Source organism: Sminthopsis crassicaudata, chromosome 4 (genome assembly GCF_048593235.1).
Source record: "Sminthopsis crassicaudata isolate SCR6 chromosome 4, ASM4859323v1, whole genome shotgun sequence".
Classification (NCBI taxonomy): domain Eukaryota; kingdom Metazoa; phylum Chordata; class Mammalia; order Dasyuromorphia; family Dasyuridae; genus Sminthopsis; species Sminthopsis crassicaudata.
This window is the reverse complement of record NC_133620.1, coordinates 400,388,545-400,406,350: the sequence shown is the minus strand read 5'-3', so window position 1 is coordinate 400,406,350 and position 17,806 is coordinate 400,388,545. Positions and strand designations below refer to the sequence as shown.

Below are 17,806 nucleotides of genomic sequence, written 5' to 3'. Positions count from 1 at the left end.
ATTCAATATTAATAAAAGGGAAAAAAAGGGCTATGAATATTTTACTAGCCCACAGTATTGTCTTAATTTGCCCTTCTCTCTTTTAAGTCTTTCTAACTCCCTTTGGTCAGAGTGTTTCACAAATGGTTACATAAAATTATTATCCTTTAATAATGATCCAGCAATAAATCCTTATGATATTGGGGAAGCAACAATCTCCAAGATGTCTCCCAAATTGATTTTTAGACGAATTAGAATAGACCTTCTAGAAACAGAAATTCACATATTTCATTAGCTTCTTAAAAGCAGGAAAATAACTTAATAATAAATAAGAAATTATGTAGTCTCATATTCTATTCTATATTCAGAGATCCCCAAAAAGGTTGTTAACAACCTGCTGGACAATGGAATAAAAACTGTTCTTCTTAACTCAGTTCTGCTACAATGTGCCGAGTGAAATTTAGGCTTCCTGGATCAGGATCTAAGAATAAGTCATAGTGACTATGAGAACCAATAAAATTCTGTTTGGCTTTTAAATCCCTTCATAACCTGAACCTTGCATTCACTTCCAATTTTCTTACACCTTACTCCCCTCCACATTTTCTGTAATCTAATAACACTGGTACTCTTCTGCAAGAAGCCTTGTGCCATCAGTACAACAAACATTCAAATTTATCCTGGATACAGTTTTGTTTAAACATAATTGTTTAATGTGTCTCCTCCCCCCTTCCCCTCTTCCAGTGAGCTTCTTAGGAAGAGAGACTGTTCTTTGCCTTTCTTTGTATCCTCAATGTTTAGCTCAGTACCTGGAACTCAGTAGGTGCTTACTAAATGCTACCTGATTATTTGATTGTGATGCTTCTGACTACCTTCACAGGTTCTCTGAGCATTCTGCCTAGGCCACTCAGATATAAAGCAAATGATTTTATTCATTTCACCATTAGTTCTTAAAGGCTCAAGAAGTTGGATGATGATGATTGGTAAATACTCTTCTGTCCCTTTTCTACTGTGTTTCAAAATTACTAATCTTTTTTTTTTTTTTTTGTAAACTATTTGGAGAAAGGATCACTGTTTCAAAGGGCTAAGAAGATATATATATATATGTATACATATATATATTTAATCTTTTGGTAGCTTATAGCAAGATAAATTAGAAAAATCTATACACACACCTATTGCCACACATATTTATTTAATTTTTTTATTTAAAAACATTACATTGCCTTATCTTAAATTATTTAACAATAATACAGGTATATAAAATCAGATTTAAAAGCCTTAGTACAAAGTCCTAAATGTTTTTATATTCTTACCCCTTTTATTTCTTTCAGTCACTGTTAAAGTCATGTATAAATAACTCCAGATTCCCTTATCAACAATATGCAACAAAGAAATAAACATGTGAGATCCCACCTTGTTTTTATTATTAAGTACATGTATTCAGTAGCTACTCCTAATTTCATTTTTTCAGATGCTTCTGTCTCTAATGCCAAGATTATACCATCAAAATTATACTGACAAAATTACAACCCTTCACTTTGATGGTGTAATTGTCAGTTGGAAATGGGAACTAGAAAATTCCCTGACTAATTTTTTTCTTCAGAGAATGGTACATTTATCTTTCACTTTTTTTTCAGTGGAAATTGCTATGTAATTAACATTTATTTCATTTCTATTGCTGAATACAAAAAATCTTTTTTTTCCACAGGAAGCAAATGAATTATTAGCACTTTTACAAATAATCTGATACATAACACTAGACAAAAAAGATCTCTATTTGTAACGTGTCACAAACATAACTGAATGTATCACAAACTATATGAATATAACTAGCATGAAATTTTAGAATTTAACCAAAACCACAAGAAAGAAGGAAATGGAAAGTTCCATGGTGGTTAGCTGCATGATACATTTTCAGCCATGATGAAATAAAACCAAGATACAGAAAGATCTTGGTTGACTGATGTGATGTGATTATTGCTTCAACAGGAAGGGAAAAGGCATTTATTAACAGCCTATGTGTTAGGCACTTTACAAATCTTAACTCAATTGGTCCTCACAACAATATTGAGAGGAAGGTGCTACTATTAACCCCATTTTACAGTTGAGGTAACCAAAACAGATAGTTTAAATGCCTTTGCCTAAGGTAACATTGTTAGAAAGAGTTTGAGGCAGGATATAGATTCAGATTCTCCAGACTCTAGGTCCCATTTTCATTTACTGTGCCACTGGCTGCTTCTAACTCCTTAATTCTATAAATGCCTCAATTCTATATGTTTTTAGTATACTTAAGGAAGGAGCATGGCTTTTCTAAGTATATCACAAAAAGAGGTTGTGGCGAAAAGCCATCACATGAGGATCAAAATTACAGTCAAGTAAGGTAAATGATGATGTGTAAGAAAAACATATTTATTTGGAAGAAAAAGCATATTGAAAATCTGCCTTCCTTTAAGGCATCAAATGCAACCACTACAATTTTGATTTATTTTTCTGTTTGCAAAGTCCATGTAATTCTTTGTGTGGATATTTTTCCCCCAAAGCAAATGCTTCACTGTTCTTTTCTCTAAGAAAATAAAATAAAAATAAAAATCATTCTAGCAGCTCAATAGACAAGCATTCATATGCAACTAACTTTATGATACAGAAGCAACGTGCATATAATGTGGTACAAGAAATCTTGATAGAGCAATGGATGAATTCCAAGCTCTGACAAGTAAGTTATTGTTATTACATTACTAGAAATACATTACTAGAAAGGAAAGGAAGCTTAAAAAACTTCAAGCATTAATATTTTGATAATTTCTAATGTAAAATTAATATTTTTAAACATTCAGTCATAATATCCACTGGTTGTTTGGCAAATTTGAAGTAATCAGAAGAAAAGAAGTAATGTTAAGGAAAAACCCTCAAAAAAAAAGCAGTTTCCAGTAAGATAAGAACAAAAAGTCTATTACCAAAGTAGCACTGAATATCTAGTCTTCCAATTTTTTCCCCATGCAAATCTTTTTAAAAATATAGTGAAAGTTTGTCTCACAATAGATTGCTTCCATAAATAAATGGCTCTCTTGCATGAAATTTTTATAATATTTCTCATTATAAATGCTTCACTTGTATGTGCCAATACTTCTTTGAAATTCAACTCTTTTCACTTACCATTAGGTTACCATTGCTGAAATCATGTTTTCATTGTTTACTTGTTCTTACTACTATTGCAAATCTTAATCTAGTTCAATGACATTTTCTTACCGTGCAAATGACATTACAAATATTGTAAAATAGTAATTTCTTTTAAATTCATGTAGAGTTAAGAAAATTTTAGTACAATTTAAAGGAACAATTATAAATTTTTTTGCCATCTTCTGCAGCCAATATTCCAAATGAAGAACTACTTTATTACACATATAAATAAAGACAATGTGACTATTTCCTCACAAGCTACTATGAGGAATAGTGGAAAACAAGTTCCTGTGAAATAGTCCATATTTGCTTATTTTAAGAAAATTCCCCTTTGAGACAGAGAAGGTTAGTATAAGCAGCATATTTTCATTAAAATGGAAATTCTACTTGAAAGGTGGATACACATTCTCCATTCCACACAAAACCTAATGTAAACAAATGCAGAAAGATCAAACAAAAGCAAAATGACAGCAGGTGTCACAGTTCTCCAGAATGTGATCTGCCTCATTTTGTTTCTCATAGGGGTTTAGTTTTCATAGCCGGGGGCTTGGGTACAATTAAATACACATTAGCAATTCAGCACCCTAGTTTTGCTAATGGCTTCTCTAATTTGTGAGGTCAACTTTTTTTTTTTTTTTAATGAGGAAAGGATAATTTTTCTTATTAGTCATTAGTAGTTAATATTTATTAGATTGTACATTGGAGATTTTGCAATTCTTAAGAAAGAGTGTAGGGAAAGATAAAAATAAATATAATTGTATGTGCCTTAGCTTGGGTCTTAGTCTAATAACATATTTTTCTATAATGAATTGATTTTTGAATTATTTCAAATAAAATTTTAGAATGAATAAGAGCTCTTTTCTAAGAATGATGAGTCTTTATTTGAAAATAGGTACTTTTGGTTTTTATATTTTAAAAGAGATTAATACTTATTCTTTAAAATGTGATCAACTTTTGAGGAAACTGGGAGTTTTATCCCTTAAACTAAAAAAAAAAAATCCCCAAATCACTGCCATACCAAAAAACCTTCTAGCACCAAGCCATAAATAAAAGTAAACATATAAAGGAATGAAAAGATTTAAAAATAAAGGAAAATCTGGGTAGAAAGGAGTGAGGTCAGAAGGAAACATTCACAAAATGCTAACAGCTTGCTATATTATTTGTTAAGCCAGGCATTAGGAAATCTATAATAAAGTTAGTAAACTTTATTTAAGTTAGTAAAACACCTGACTCAGCTGTTCATACCCTTAGAGTCATAAAGCTTGGTGTACCAGGGACAGAACGCAGAGACGGGGAATATTCAGGGTTTATGGAATCAGGAGAGAGGAATTTTTCAGCAGAATTAACAGTCATGTGATAGACGTGCTCAAAGTTGATCGGAGAGGAGATCAGGCCGGAGTGATGATGAGGGGATGAATGAGGGAAACCCGGCTATCAAAGACAACAACAGAAAGAAAGAAAGGTAATAAGGTAATGAAAACGGAATCAGTAGTTATATGTGAAATTTCAGACAAGCATGCCCCTGTAGGAAAAAGGGAAGACTGAAAACTCACTTTACATTTCAAGCAAATCCTTCTATTAGTTAATTCATCTTTTACTACAGTCCTAACATCACACATACATACATACATACATACATACATACATACATAATCCACTAATAGAGGAAAATTCACATTTAAAAATATTACCCCAGATTTTCATTCTTTTATCATTATAAATTGCAAAGCAAATTAAACACTCCAATAATGATGCTAGAATATATAACGAGGTAAGGTGAAGGTGGTCTCTTTATGAGGATTGGCTGAACAAAATAGGAATGTTTAAAAGTTCCCTGTCATTTAGAGCAGGCCCATAGTGGGATAGGATGAAGGTCTTACCGGGTTTTTAAGCAAAAGGAGGAGGGTCTTTTTTTAAGAGTGGTTCTGTAAAGAGTGCTTGTTCAAGTGCATGATGGACTGGATGTCCTTTAGATCTCTTCCAATTCTGAGACTGATGAAATGACATTTTTGTAAAATGGATTTCTCTTGGCACATAATACTACTTAAAATCATGTTTTGATTTTAAAGGGCTTGTAGCATGAATTTAATTTTTAACAGTTTAATTTTCACTACAAATAAAAAACACAGCAAGTAAATGAGTAAGTTATTTTCCCTTTGTTTCTCCCACAAGATACACTCTCTCCCAATAAGGATAAATATTGGCTTTTTTCCCTCTGAATGTCCAGACATATTACAGACAATTCTTTTTTAAATACCTGAGAAATAATTAAAATTTTTAAATGCTTTTTAAATTTAAAGATTTCATGTCAAAGGATCCTTATGCTTTTGTTACAATGATAAAAAATTTGAGGGATTATTATATTATTCAAGTTACATTCCTTCAAACAGAGAATTACAGAGTATTGAAGGGACATATCTCAAAAGGTCAAGGTCACATATTTTTAAGCAATGTCTTATTGCTTTAATCACAGAGAGAGAAGCTGTATAGTTCCACTGACTACATCCAGTATGTGCTTTATGTGCTGATGCTTGGAGAATAGAATTTCCTTTTTTTTAATTTAAATAAAAAATGTGATCTTATAAACTAAATTAGACTACAAAGCTTTTATACAAGAAAAGCATTACATCAGGACTAAAGAAATAGTACATTTTCAAGGCTGACCCTAAGAAGAAAAAAGTTAGAATATTGTGGTTTTGCTTAAGAAACAAAATTACTCAAAAGAGTAGTTTAGTTAATACTTGCTCAGAGAACTCACAGGTCATTGCATCTAGGACAACTTTCCTGACACATAGCCAGAAAATATGCAAACATACTAAAAGTTAAAATTCTTGGAGAGCAAATATTTGCCCTTGAATGGTCTTTTGATGTGCTGATAGTTTCCCTATGTGTGAAAAGTAAATGACAAAGGAAAATCAATAAAATCAGTAATCACATCTGAAATTATGTAAATAATTGTAAAAACAATAATGATAGCTAACATTTATATAGCTCCTACTATGTGCCAGGCATTGCGCTAAACATTTTGCAAATACCAACAACCCTTAGGAGGTAGGTGCTATTATTCCTATTCAACAATTGAGGGAAATGAAGTAGAAATAGAAGTGATATGACCAGAGTTAACAGCAAGTGTTTGAGACAAGGTATAAATTTGGGTCTTTCTTACTCAAAGCCCATGCTGTCCTATGGTTCCACCTAACTGTCCAACTTTACCATACAACAACCACTTAAATTCTTATGGGTCCCTTTAGATGTGAAGAAAGAGTTTTGTCTTTCTCTTAGGGTTTAGCTCAGTGTTAGGCATAAAGAAAATACTTGGTAAATGGTGACTTACTGACTAGAAAGCTTTCCATATGATTTAAGAAGTGAGGGGAAAAACATCTCTTCAGATTCACTTGTATATGTATATATACACACACACACACACACACACACACGCACACACAAAACAATCTTTAAATCATTTTGGAACCAAGAAAATAAAGTTATGGTGGTTACAAAATCCAATATAAATAAAATTTCTTGCAGTTCAATCTTACTTCTGTCAAGATTTATTGTTTTAAATATAATTTAATATTTAATCCAATATATCTTTAAGCATGTGCCTTGAAAAAATGAATATAGTTTGTGGGAATTCTCTTCATCTACAATTTTTTTGTAGTGTTCTATTAAATGCAGGTAATTCCACTAATGGGAAAAGAAAATTAAAAGCTTAAGAATATTATCACTCAAATATTAGAAAGTCACTAAAGCCTCAGTCAGATGGTTTAGTTTCTAAAAAGTACTTAATTTTGCAATCATTGCATTGAAGTAAAATGATGAACACATACCATGAAAATGAAACCTGAAATTGTGAAGAATAAGAATATATACGATTCTGTTACTTGCCACATATACAAGCAAAAGTATAAGTTGGAGATATTCACAAAATCCTTGAATATACAAGATAGGAGCTTCTGTCTTAAAGAAGCAAAAAAATGCATTAAAAGTTTTGAAATTTTTATCAATTGGTAGAGTATAAAATGCACTTTTTTGTTAATTCTTTTCCCCCCAACTCTACCATCTGTGTCTCTATCAATATAGGTTCAAAAAAGAAAAATTACGTAAAGATTCAAAAACTTAAAAACAAAACGGATTCCTCCAAAATCACAAAGCAAACCTACACCACTGGTCAAACCAACTGATCACTGGAGTAAAAAAAAATGTGAAAAATGACAAATGAAAGAAGAAAACTTATTTTTTCTCAAATATCCATCAGCATATATGCAAAAATATGGATTACTTTCTACTATTCTTCACCCCAATAGAATTTGAAATTCTCAAATACACAAACATAAATTAATGCTCATGTTTAGAACTACAGAATGTTTATAATAGATTTAAAAAGTCACATGGTCTACCTTTTACAAATGAGGAAACCAAGGCCCAGAAAGACTAAGTAGTTTACCCAAGGCCAACTGGTCAACAGTGACAAGGCTACATTCATAAGCCCAGGATTTTCTACTACACTAATTCTTGCCTCCACTGCAAATTAAGCATGATATTTGTCTATTTGGGGGGAGGAGAGGAAAGCAAACAATATTCTTTAAAGGACAATCAGCATTAATTCATTAACTATTAAGCTCATTTAACAAGGAAGAAGATGGTACAGTTTAGTAGTTTCCAGTTTAATCTGAGGCAAATTAGTAGCTGCTAATTCATAGAAGAAAGATAATGCTTAAGGAACCTGCTGAGAAATGACATCAAAGCTGTATTCTTTCATAATAAGATAGGTTTTTTTTTTTTAACATGATGGAAAAATTTTAAAAAATCATTCTTTTGACTACCTTAGGAATGATTGTATACAGCAGTTATATTTCATAATTAAATGAATATTCTTGAAACAAAATGTAAGTACATTTAACCTTTATACTCTTTACTGTATATTCTTACTGAATATCTCATTTATTGCTATAACCAGTTCTAAAAACATGATACTAAGTGAAATGGTGAAACTACATTACAAAGAGCAGTTAGTTTCCTAAAAAAAAAAAAAAAAAAAAAAAAAAAAAAATGGCTGGTTGAGTAAACAAATACTATTAGCTAGCATTTCTATACCATGCTTTAAGAATTCAAGCCACTTTACAAGCATTATCCTATATTACCCCATTTTATCCTCACAAAAACTGTGAGATGGTGGTGCAGCTAGCCTCATTTTACATTTAACTGTGGCTGAGACGGACAGCGGCCAAGCAAGTTGCCTAGGATCACGGACCTAACTGTTAAAGATCAGATATGGACTTGGGTCTCCTTGGCTTAAGGTCCAATGCTCACTCCCTTCCTCCCTCCTGGTATCACGGTGTAAAGGGCTGAGCCCAGTGCCAGCACCAGGCGCTGCTTATTCCCACCCTTGCTCTCCCCCTCGGGCTACCACACCACACATCAATGGGGTGGCTGTAAGAATATCAGTCAAGGCCTTTGGGCAGGACCAAGAGCAGGAACAGCCCCTGCCTTCAGGCCGAGCTCCGAGCAACCCTTGTGGTGTGAGCCTAAGACTAGCCACTGATACTCCCAGTGTCTGTGGAGACTCTAACATTATCCACTTGTCTAGGATCACAGACTGAGAGCTGGGAGGGACCAAAGTCATCTAATACAGCTCCTTTCTTTTTACAGAGACTGGGGCAGAGAGAAGAGGGACTTGCCCAAGGCAAGGATGGGATTTGAATCGATTTCCCCTGACTGCACATACTTTTATCACCATACTCTGAAGAAGTTACAGGTCAGTACATGTCCTTCCCCACTCATCCTTCCTGTCTCTCCTCTTCCCTCAAAAATACACTTAGAAAAAGGCATTCCTTGGTGGCAAATTCAGAAAGTACTGAATATCATAAGACAACATATTTTTTCTTCTTTAATACAATTCTTCTTAAGAAAAATCCTGCAATCGGAATCATGTTTAAGTTTGTTTCTTTCTATTTATAGTTGAAGGGAAACTATATACATATACAAACATATATCTATTAGAGTAAAGTTTCTGGAAACATTTTTCTGCTGATAAAAAAATATTATTTTTGTATAAGCTAAAAAAGAATAAAAGGATAACATTTTCATTCTGAAAATATAGGCACCTTTTAATAAAATCCTCTGAAAATATACTGGCGGTGTGACTGTGGGCAAGTTCCTTGATCTCTCCCTGCTCAGAAGATTGTTAAGTTGAAGAACAGGTACTCATTTTTACAAGTAGAGTCTATTTTCTTTTCTTTTTAAATTGTTTTTATTTATTTCATTAAATGTTTCCCAATCACAGGTTAAAAAAATTAAGTTACTTAAAAAATTTTTGAGGTCCAAATCCTCTATCTTCTTCCCATCCCTCTTCTCTCCTTGAGAAGGAAAGCCATTTGATTTCAATTATACATGTGAGGTCATAAAAACATATTTATACATCAGCCATGATGCAAAAGAAAACAAAAACAAATAAAACAGTAAAAATAAAGTTTAAAAAAGTAAGCTTCACTCTTCATTGAGTTCATTAGTTCTTTCTCTGGAAGTAGAAAGCATTTTTCATCATGAGTCCTTTGGAATTGTTGTGGATCATTGTCTTGATCAAATTAAGTCTTTCATATTTGATCATGCTTATAGTATTGCTATTATTGTGTACAATATTTTGTTCACTTCATTTTGCATAAATTCACATTATGTCTTTCCAGGTTTTTCTAAAATCATTCTGTTTAGCATTTCTTGTAGCACAATATTCCATTACGATCATAGTCATTCCTCAATTGATAGGTATCACCTCAATTATAATCATTTGCCACTTTAAAAAGTTGATGTGTGTGTGTGTGTGTGTGTACACAAACAAATAGGTCTTATTCCCTTATTTTTGATCTCTAGATCTAGTAGTGGTATTGTTGGATCAAAGAGTATGCACAGTTTTATAGCCTTTTGGATAGAGTTCCAAATTGTTCTTCAGAAAAATTAGACTATTAAAAAACTTCACTAATGATGCATTAGTGTCCCAATTCTTCCACATCCCCTCAGCATTTATTATTTACCTTTTCTGTCATGTTAGCTAATCAAATTGATGTGAGATGGTGTCTCAGAATTTTTTTAATTTGCACTTCTCTAATCAGTAATGATTTAGGACATTTTTTCATTCTTCTTCTGAAAACTTCCTGTTGAAATATTTTAATCATTTATCAAATAAGGAATGATGCATATTCTTATAAATTTTACTTAGTTCTTTACCTTTTTAAAAAAGGAAGCCTTTATCAAAGAAATTTGCTGTAAAACTCACCCTTCCCCAGTTTCCTGTTCTTTCTACTTTTGGCTGTATTTGTATTTTTTTAATGCAAAAACTTTTAAATTTCACTTAATCACTTTAATCATACTTATCTATTTTACTTTCCTGATTTCCCTTTATCTTTGGTCATAAACTCTTCCCATAGACCTGAAAGATACATTTTCCCATGGTCCCCAATTTATTTATATGACCCTTTATGTCTAAATCATTTATCCTCTTTGACCTTATCTTTCAGGTAGAATTGTAATTTTTATCATATTTTCTCAGCCTCTCTACAAACAATTATTATTTCTCCAATTGTTTAAATCTCTTTATTTATATAAAAAGTATTTAATTATGTTCATATAATCCATGGGTTTATCTCAGCAGGTAAACTCCCAAATATTTTATACTGTCTGCAGTTACTTCATTCTTTTTTTTTTTTATTTGTTTACTTGTTTTTGTTATTGGGCAATGGGGGGGGGGGTTAAATGATTTGTCCAGGGTCACACAGCTTGTGTTAAAGTGCCTGAGGCTGAATCTGAACTCAGGTCCTTTTGATTTCAAGGTCAGTGCTCTATTCAGTGCATAATCTAGCTGTCCCACTTTTTAATTTAATTTTATATTTATTTAAATTTTTTATTAATTTTACATTTTTAAATTTAAAATTTTTATTATTAGTAATTAATAAAGTAATATTATTTATTTTAAATGAAATTTCTCTCAATATCTCTTGCTGCTGGACTTTATTAGTAATAGATAGAAATCTTGATGATTTATGTGGCCTTATTTTGTATCCTGCAACTTGGCTGAAGTTGATAATTGTTTCAACTATTTTAAAAATTATTTTTCTAGGATTCTCTATGTCATTATATCATCTGCAAAAAGTGATAGTTTTGTTTTCTCATTGCCTACTCTAATTCCTTCAATTTCTTTTTCTTGACTTACTATTACCATGATGTTGAATAATGATGATAGACAACCTTGCTTCACTCCTCACCCTACTGGGAAAGCTTCAAGTTTATCCTTGTTACAGGTAATGCTTGTTCTTGACTTTAAATCAATACTACTCATTATTTTAAGAAATATTTCACTGATTTCTATGCTTTCTAATGTTTCTAACAGAATAGATAATGTATTTTGTCAAAGGCTTTTTCTGAACCTACTGATACAACTCTATGTTTTATTAATCAAATGATCAATTATGTTTATAGTTTTCCTAATATTGAACCAGCCTTCCATTCCTGGTAGAAATCACATCTGGCAATAACATATGATCTTTGTGACATAATGGTATAATCACCTTGCTAGTACTTCATTAAAAAGTTTTACACTTGATACTCATTAAGGAAATTGGTCTATAGTTTTCTTTCTCTGTTTTTGCTTTTCCTCACTGAGATAGCAAAGGTATATTTTTATTATAAAAGAAATTTTATAACATTATTTCATTTCCTATTTTAAAAATAGGTTTGTTTAGACAGCATCGAGATTAATTGTTCCCTGAATATTTGGTACAATTCATTTATGAATTCATCTGGTCCTGGGGATTTTTATATACAAATTCATTGATTATATGTTCAATTTCTTTTTCTTAAATATCATTAAGTATACAATTTCCTTTTCTGTTAATTGGGGAATTTATGATCTTGTAAATGGTAATCAATTTCACTTAGATTGTCAATTTTATGATCTAATTAGTTGAGCAAAAATAATTCCTAATAATTGCTTTAATTTCTTCTTCATTGGTGGTATATTCACTCTTTTTTTCCATACTAGTGATTTATTTTTCTTCTTTAAAAAAAATTAACCATTTGTTTATTTTCATAAAACCAGTTCCTAGTTTTTGTGCATCCTGCAAATTTTGGAAAGTTGTCTTATTGTAATGTGTAATACATGGACTTATCTCTATTTCATAGGCAGAATGGATACTTTAAAAATCTTTGTCAATGTTTTGATCTCATCAATATTTTGAGTATTTTTTTTTTTTTGAGAGCAAGGGAGAAGTGCAAAACATAGCACTGCAACAACTATTGCTAGTTGGGAAGGATAACTAACAAAATGGATGGTGAAATAGGTTAACCCTACCTCCACTCCCCCAAAATGATAGATTAGAACTAAGGGCCAACTTAAATAAATTGAATTTTAAGGAAGATAAATGTATTACTTTACTGTTACATGAGGGAAAAATAAATTAAATTTAAACATTTTAATGAAATGATTGACTATTTATATGATTTGTTCTTTTAACCATTCACTCTTTAGGATTAAATTTAGTTTCTATTTAGTTTTTAATCTTTACTTTGATGGCTATTTGTGAACTATATTTTTTGTGGCATTATGATCTGAAGAGGGTGTATTTAATTTCTACTTTTTCTGCATATGGTTGTGAAGTTTTACGCCTAATACATGGTCACTTTTTGTTTAGGTACCATATACCACTGGGGAAAAAAAGAATTTTTTTTTCCTATTCCAATTCTATTTTCTCCAGAGATCTATCATGTCTAGTTTTTCTAAGATTCTATTCACTTCTTTCATGGTTAAATTTATCTAACTTGGAGAGAGGAAAATTGAGGTCCTCCAATAGTATAATTTTATTATTGATTTCTCATGTAATTAATTTAACTTTTCCTTTAAGAATTTGCCATTTACAGCTCTTTTTGTTGTAGCTAGAAACTGGAAGATGAATGGATGTCCATCAGTTGGAGAATGGTTGGGTAAATTGTGGTATATGAAGGTTATGGAATATTATTGCTCGGTAAGAAATGACCAGCAGGAGGAATACAGAGAGGCCTGGAGAGACTTAAATCAACTGATGCTGAGTGAAATGAGCAGAACCAGAAGATCACTGTACACTTCAACAACAATACTGTATGAGGATGTATTCTGATGGAAGTGGAAATCTTCAACATAAAGAAGATCCAACTCACTTCCAGTTGATCAATGATGGATAGGGGTAGCTGCACCCAGAGAAGAAACACTGGGAGGGGAATGAAAATTGTTAGCACTAATATCTGTCTGCCCAGGTTGCATGTACCTTCGGATTCTAATGTTTATTGTGCAACAAGAAAATGATATTCGCACACATGTATTGTACCTAGACTATATTGTAACACATGTAAAATGTATGGTATTGCCTGTCGTCGGGGGGAGGGAATAGAGGGAGGGGGGTAATTTGGAAAAATGAATACAAGGGATAATATTATAAAATATATATATATATATATAATAAAAAAATGCTAAAAAAAAAAGAAATAAAAAGAATATCTTTATAACAATTGCATAGACAAAAAAAAAAAAAAAAAAAAAAAAAGAATTTGCCATTTGGCCCAATGGGCTCAACAAAAACTCAGATAGAACTCAAATGACTTAACAACAAAAATGCCATTTGGTACATATATGGTTTCTTTTAGTAAGATGCAATTTCCATTCTAATACCTTTTAATTAGGTTTGTTTTTGCTTCATCTGAGATTATGATTGCTACCCCTGCCTTTTTTAAACTTCATAATAGATTTTCTCAGCCTGTTATTTTAACTCTTGAAACCTAATTTCAAGTGTGTTTCTAATCCATTATGCTATCTGTTTCCATTTCATGTTTTGTTTTTTTTTTTGCTGAGGCAATTGGGGTTAAGTAAGTTGCCCAAGTTCACATAACTAGGAAGTGTGAAGTGTCTAAAACCAAATTTGAACTCAGATCCTCCTGACTTCAGGGCTCTATTCCACTGAGCCACCTAGCTGCTCCTGCATCATCTAGATACCCCATGAGTGAATTCATCTCATTCATATTCAGTTATGATTACTAATTGTGTATTTCCTTTTATCCTACTTTCTTGTTTGCCCTTCTTTCTTTTTAATCTGGTCCCTCCTTTGAAGTCTGTTTTGTTTCTGGCCACTGCCTTCTCTAATCTATCCTTCATTTTTATCATACCTCATTTTTCTTATCCCTTTCCCCTTTTACTTCCCTGCTGGATAAGATATATTTCTATCACCAATCATGCATGTATGTATGTGTATATGCATGTATGATGTGTAATATATATATATAAAACATATAGTATGTATGTATATGTTATATTAATGTATATATATGTATATACACACACATAATACATATATTTGTGTGTGTATATTCCCTTTTTGAGTTAATTTATTTTTGAGTGAAGTTCAAGAACTGCCTGCCCTGCCCCCACCATCTTCTTGTCCATAGCAGTAGTTCTTCCTTGTATGCTTTTTTTTTTTTTTTGAGAAAATTTCCCCTATTTTTCCTCACCTTTCTCCTTCTCTTCTTTCTTGCCTTTCCATTTCTTTTAAGTCACTCCAACATAACCAACTTTTTTTAGGTAGAATATTTCTAACTGCCCTAATAATGATGAGAAGTTCTTAGAAAATACATTTATCACCTTTTCACACTGAAAGTTAAACAGTTTATAATCTTATTGAGTTCCTTATGGTTTTTCTCATGTTTACCTTCTCTTAAGTCCTGTATTTGAAAGTCAAAATTTCTTTTCAGTTTTGGTCTTTTCACCAGAAAAAATTTCACTTAATATCCATTTAGGATTATATTCAATTTTGCTAGGTAGGTAATCCAGCTCTTTTGCCTTCTGGAACATTATCATATGCTAAGTTTCCTGTACCTCTAATTTAGTTTCTAAATCTTACCGCAGCCTGACTATGATTTCATTGTATTTGAAGGGTTTCTTTCAGGCTGACTGAAATATTTTTTCTTTGAACTGGGAGCTCTAGAATTTGGCTATAATATTTCTGGGAGTTTTCATTTTGGGATTTCTTTCAAGTAATTGGTAGAATCTTTCTATTTCTCTTTTGCTTTCTGGTTCTAGGACACTGGAGCAGTTTGCCTTGACAGTTTCTTGAAATATTATATACAGGCTCTTTCTTTGTTCATGGCTTTCAGGTAATCCAATAATTCTTAAATTCTGTTTAGTCATATATGACTCTTTGTGACATAATTGGAAGTTTTCTTAGCAAAGACATTAAAATTGTTTGCCATTTCTTTCTGCAGCTCATTTTTACAGATGAAGAAACTGAGACCAATAGGATTAACATAACATAACATAACATAAAATAACTTGCCCAAGGTCACATAAGTCAGTTTTTGAGGCAAGATTTAAACCCAAGAAGATAAGTTATGTTTTGTACCTCTTCTTCCATTTGGCTATTTATTTTTTAGTGTTATTTTTTTTTCAGCATTTTTAATGTAACTTTTATTAAGATGTTAATTGTCATTCCATAGTGTTCTTTCATTGCTTTAATTTCTTTACTTAATTTTTCCTCTACTACTTTTAGGTGATTTAGACAATAATTTTATATCTCTTCTAGGAATTCTTATTGGGCTTACATCCAATTCACATTTTTTCTTTGAAGTTTTTCTTGTAGCTGTTTGATTTCATTGTCTCCTAAGTTTGTGTCTTCCTTTTCCCTGTCACCATGGTAATATTTTTATGGTCATGGTTCTTTTTTTTTCTTTGGCTTGTTCATTTTTCCATTCTATTTCTTGATTTGGAACTTTGTATTAATATTAGACTTTGTCCTTGGGTGGTAGGCAGCAGGGCTCTGTCTCAAACTTCAAGATTTTTTTGCACTTCTATTTTTAGAGTTAGTTCTGGGGGTTTGGAAATTTTTAGTGCTACACAAATGGTGTGATCTAGGGAGAGGTTTACACCTCATTGCTTGTTAAGTCTGCACTCTGATCTTTAGCCAAGAACCACTGATCCCTTGGTATAGCAATTAACTCAGCTTCTCAGAACTTTCCTTCCTTGCATCAGAAATGATATCCTTCTTCAGAATCCCTCATTCCTTTGGGCTAGAAGTGACACTGATCTTCAAGGTTTCCACTTCCTCTTGACTAAAGTGCTCCTCTTCTCTGCCCTTAATTGTGAGTCAGAAGAGGGCAAAGGCAAAGAAGTTGTCAAACAATGTCTGGTCCTCTGTACAGTGCTAGCACAAGTGTACCCTCTAATCCTTTTCTGAATACATCCTTTCCATCATTGGCTTGAAAACCACTGAAGCTGCTGCTGCTTCTGTTGCCACCACCTAGTCTCACCACTGCTATTTCATACATTTGAGCTATGAGCTAACCTCCACCTCCATGTCATATCTCTCTCTTTCCTAATTCCTAAGTTGTCTCGAGCTGAAAGAATGTTTCCCTCTGAGAACCTTTCCTTAGCTCAGCCACTTCAGAATTCAGTTTGAGGCAGTAAAGTTGTTTGGAGGTGAATGCTAGGAGAGCTTTACTGAGTGCTTCTTTACTCCACTGTCTTGAATCCAATCCAAAAAGTGAGGCTAGTTTCTTCATTGAGAGTTCCCTATATTAATGAAATTACAGGTCTGTCTCCCACCCCTAAAAAAATTATGATAAATGAAGTAGGTTTTTTTTTTCACATACTGACATAATTATTCTTAAGTGATTTCATACTGTGTCTCTAATTAGATTTTATATCCTTCAGCAAGCACTCTTTTTATGTCTTATATACCAAGTTTAAAGCCTAGTACTATGGTGTGCACATAAGTGTGCAATAAATATCTATTAACTAAATTTCAAAAAGTTTAGCTAAAAATTAATATTCATCAAGCTATGAAGCCTATGAATTATAAATTGAAAATTCACTCACTTTTAACTTGATTTTCTTAAATTAATCTGTCAATCAATTAATCGACTAATTGATCGATCAGTCAATTGACTAATTGAGCACTTACTACATGGCCCCATTGCATGTCATATACTGAACTAAATGCTAAGGATATAAAAAGAAGTCAGAAAAAGTCATTTTAAGCTGCTTATAATCCAATGGGGAGATAATATGTAAATAAATATATACATGTGCATGTATTTATAAACCTATAAAAACGTGCACATATACATGTATATCACACACATATATAATAAATAGGAGATAATGAACAAAGGAAAGGTCTAAAATTAGAGGGGTTGGTGGAGGCTTCTTATAGGATTTATTTGAGACTAAAAGGAGGCTAGGGTGGTCAGTAATGAGAGAAATGGTACAAGAGTGTTTTAAGCATGGATAAAGACAGGACAACAACATTTCAAGATGAGAAGTGCAAATTTCATTATCACATTTTACAGAAGCAGGAGCAAAGTGACTTGCCCACCGTACTAGTGCTACAAAATTGTGGAGTGGGATTGGAATCTAGTGATCTGGATTTTAAATTCATCATGGTTTTCTCTATCCTATATTAATTTTTAAAATGCCAATTTTTAAAAATTTAACTGTTTTTAATGTAGTTTGTGAGCAATAAATTGACAGGGGAAAAGATTTAATTTAGTTATTAATTCCCACCTAGATAACTTGATTACCTGACTTAGGTAAAGACACCAACTTCCTATATTTAATTTTGGTGATAATTTAGTTTTGGTA

At 32.1% G+C, this 17,806-nt stretch overlaps 1 protein-coding gene across 12 annotated transcripts in view; it reads right to left on the bottom strand.

Annotated features, from left to right (window-relative positions):
- The window catches only part of CDC42BPA (CDC42 binding protein kinase alpha), a 328,754-nt gene that overhangs the window by 17,008 nt on the left and 293,940 nt on the right, over nt 1-17,806 (bottom strand). For 7 of the 12 annotated variants that reach the window (XM_074262585.1, XM_074262586.1, XM_074262587.1 and 4 more), the window contains one exon: nt 4,402-4,587. The exons of 4 other annotated variants lie outside the window; for them this stretch is intronic. In XM_074262585.1, the coding sequence (XP_074118686.1) occupies nt 4,402-4,587 (186 nt within the window). Of the gene's footprint in view, nt 1-1,164; nt 2,543-4,401; nt 4,588-17,806 lie in introns of those variants that run through there. One more of the 12 variants, XM_074262595.1, reaches the window with a different exon arrangement.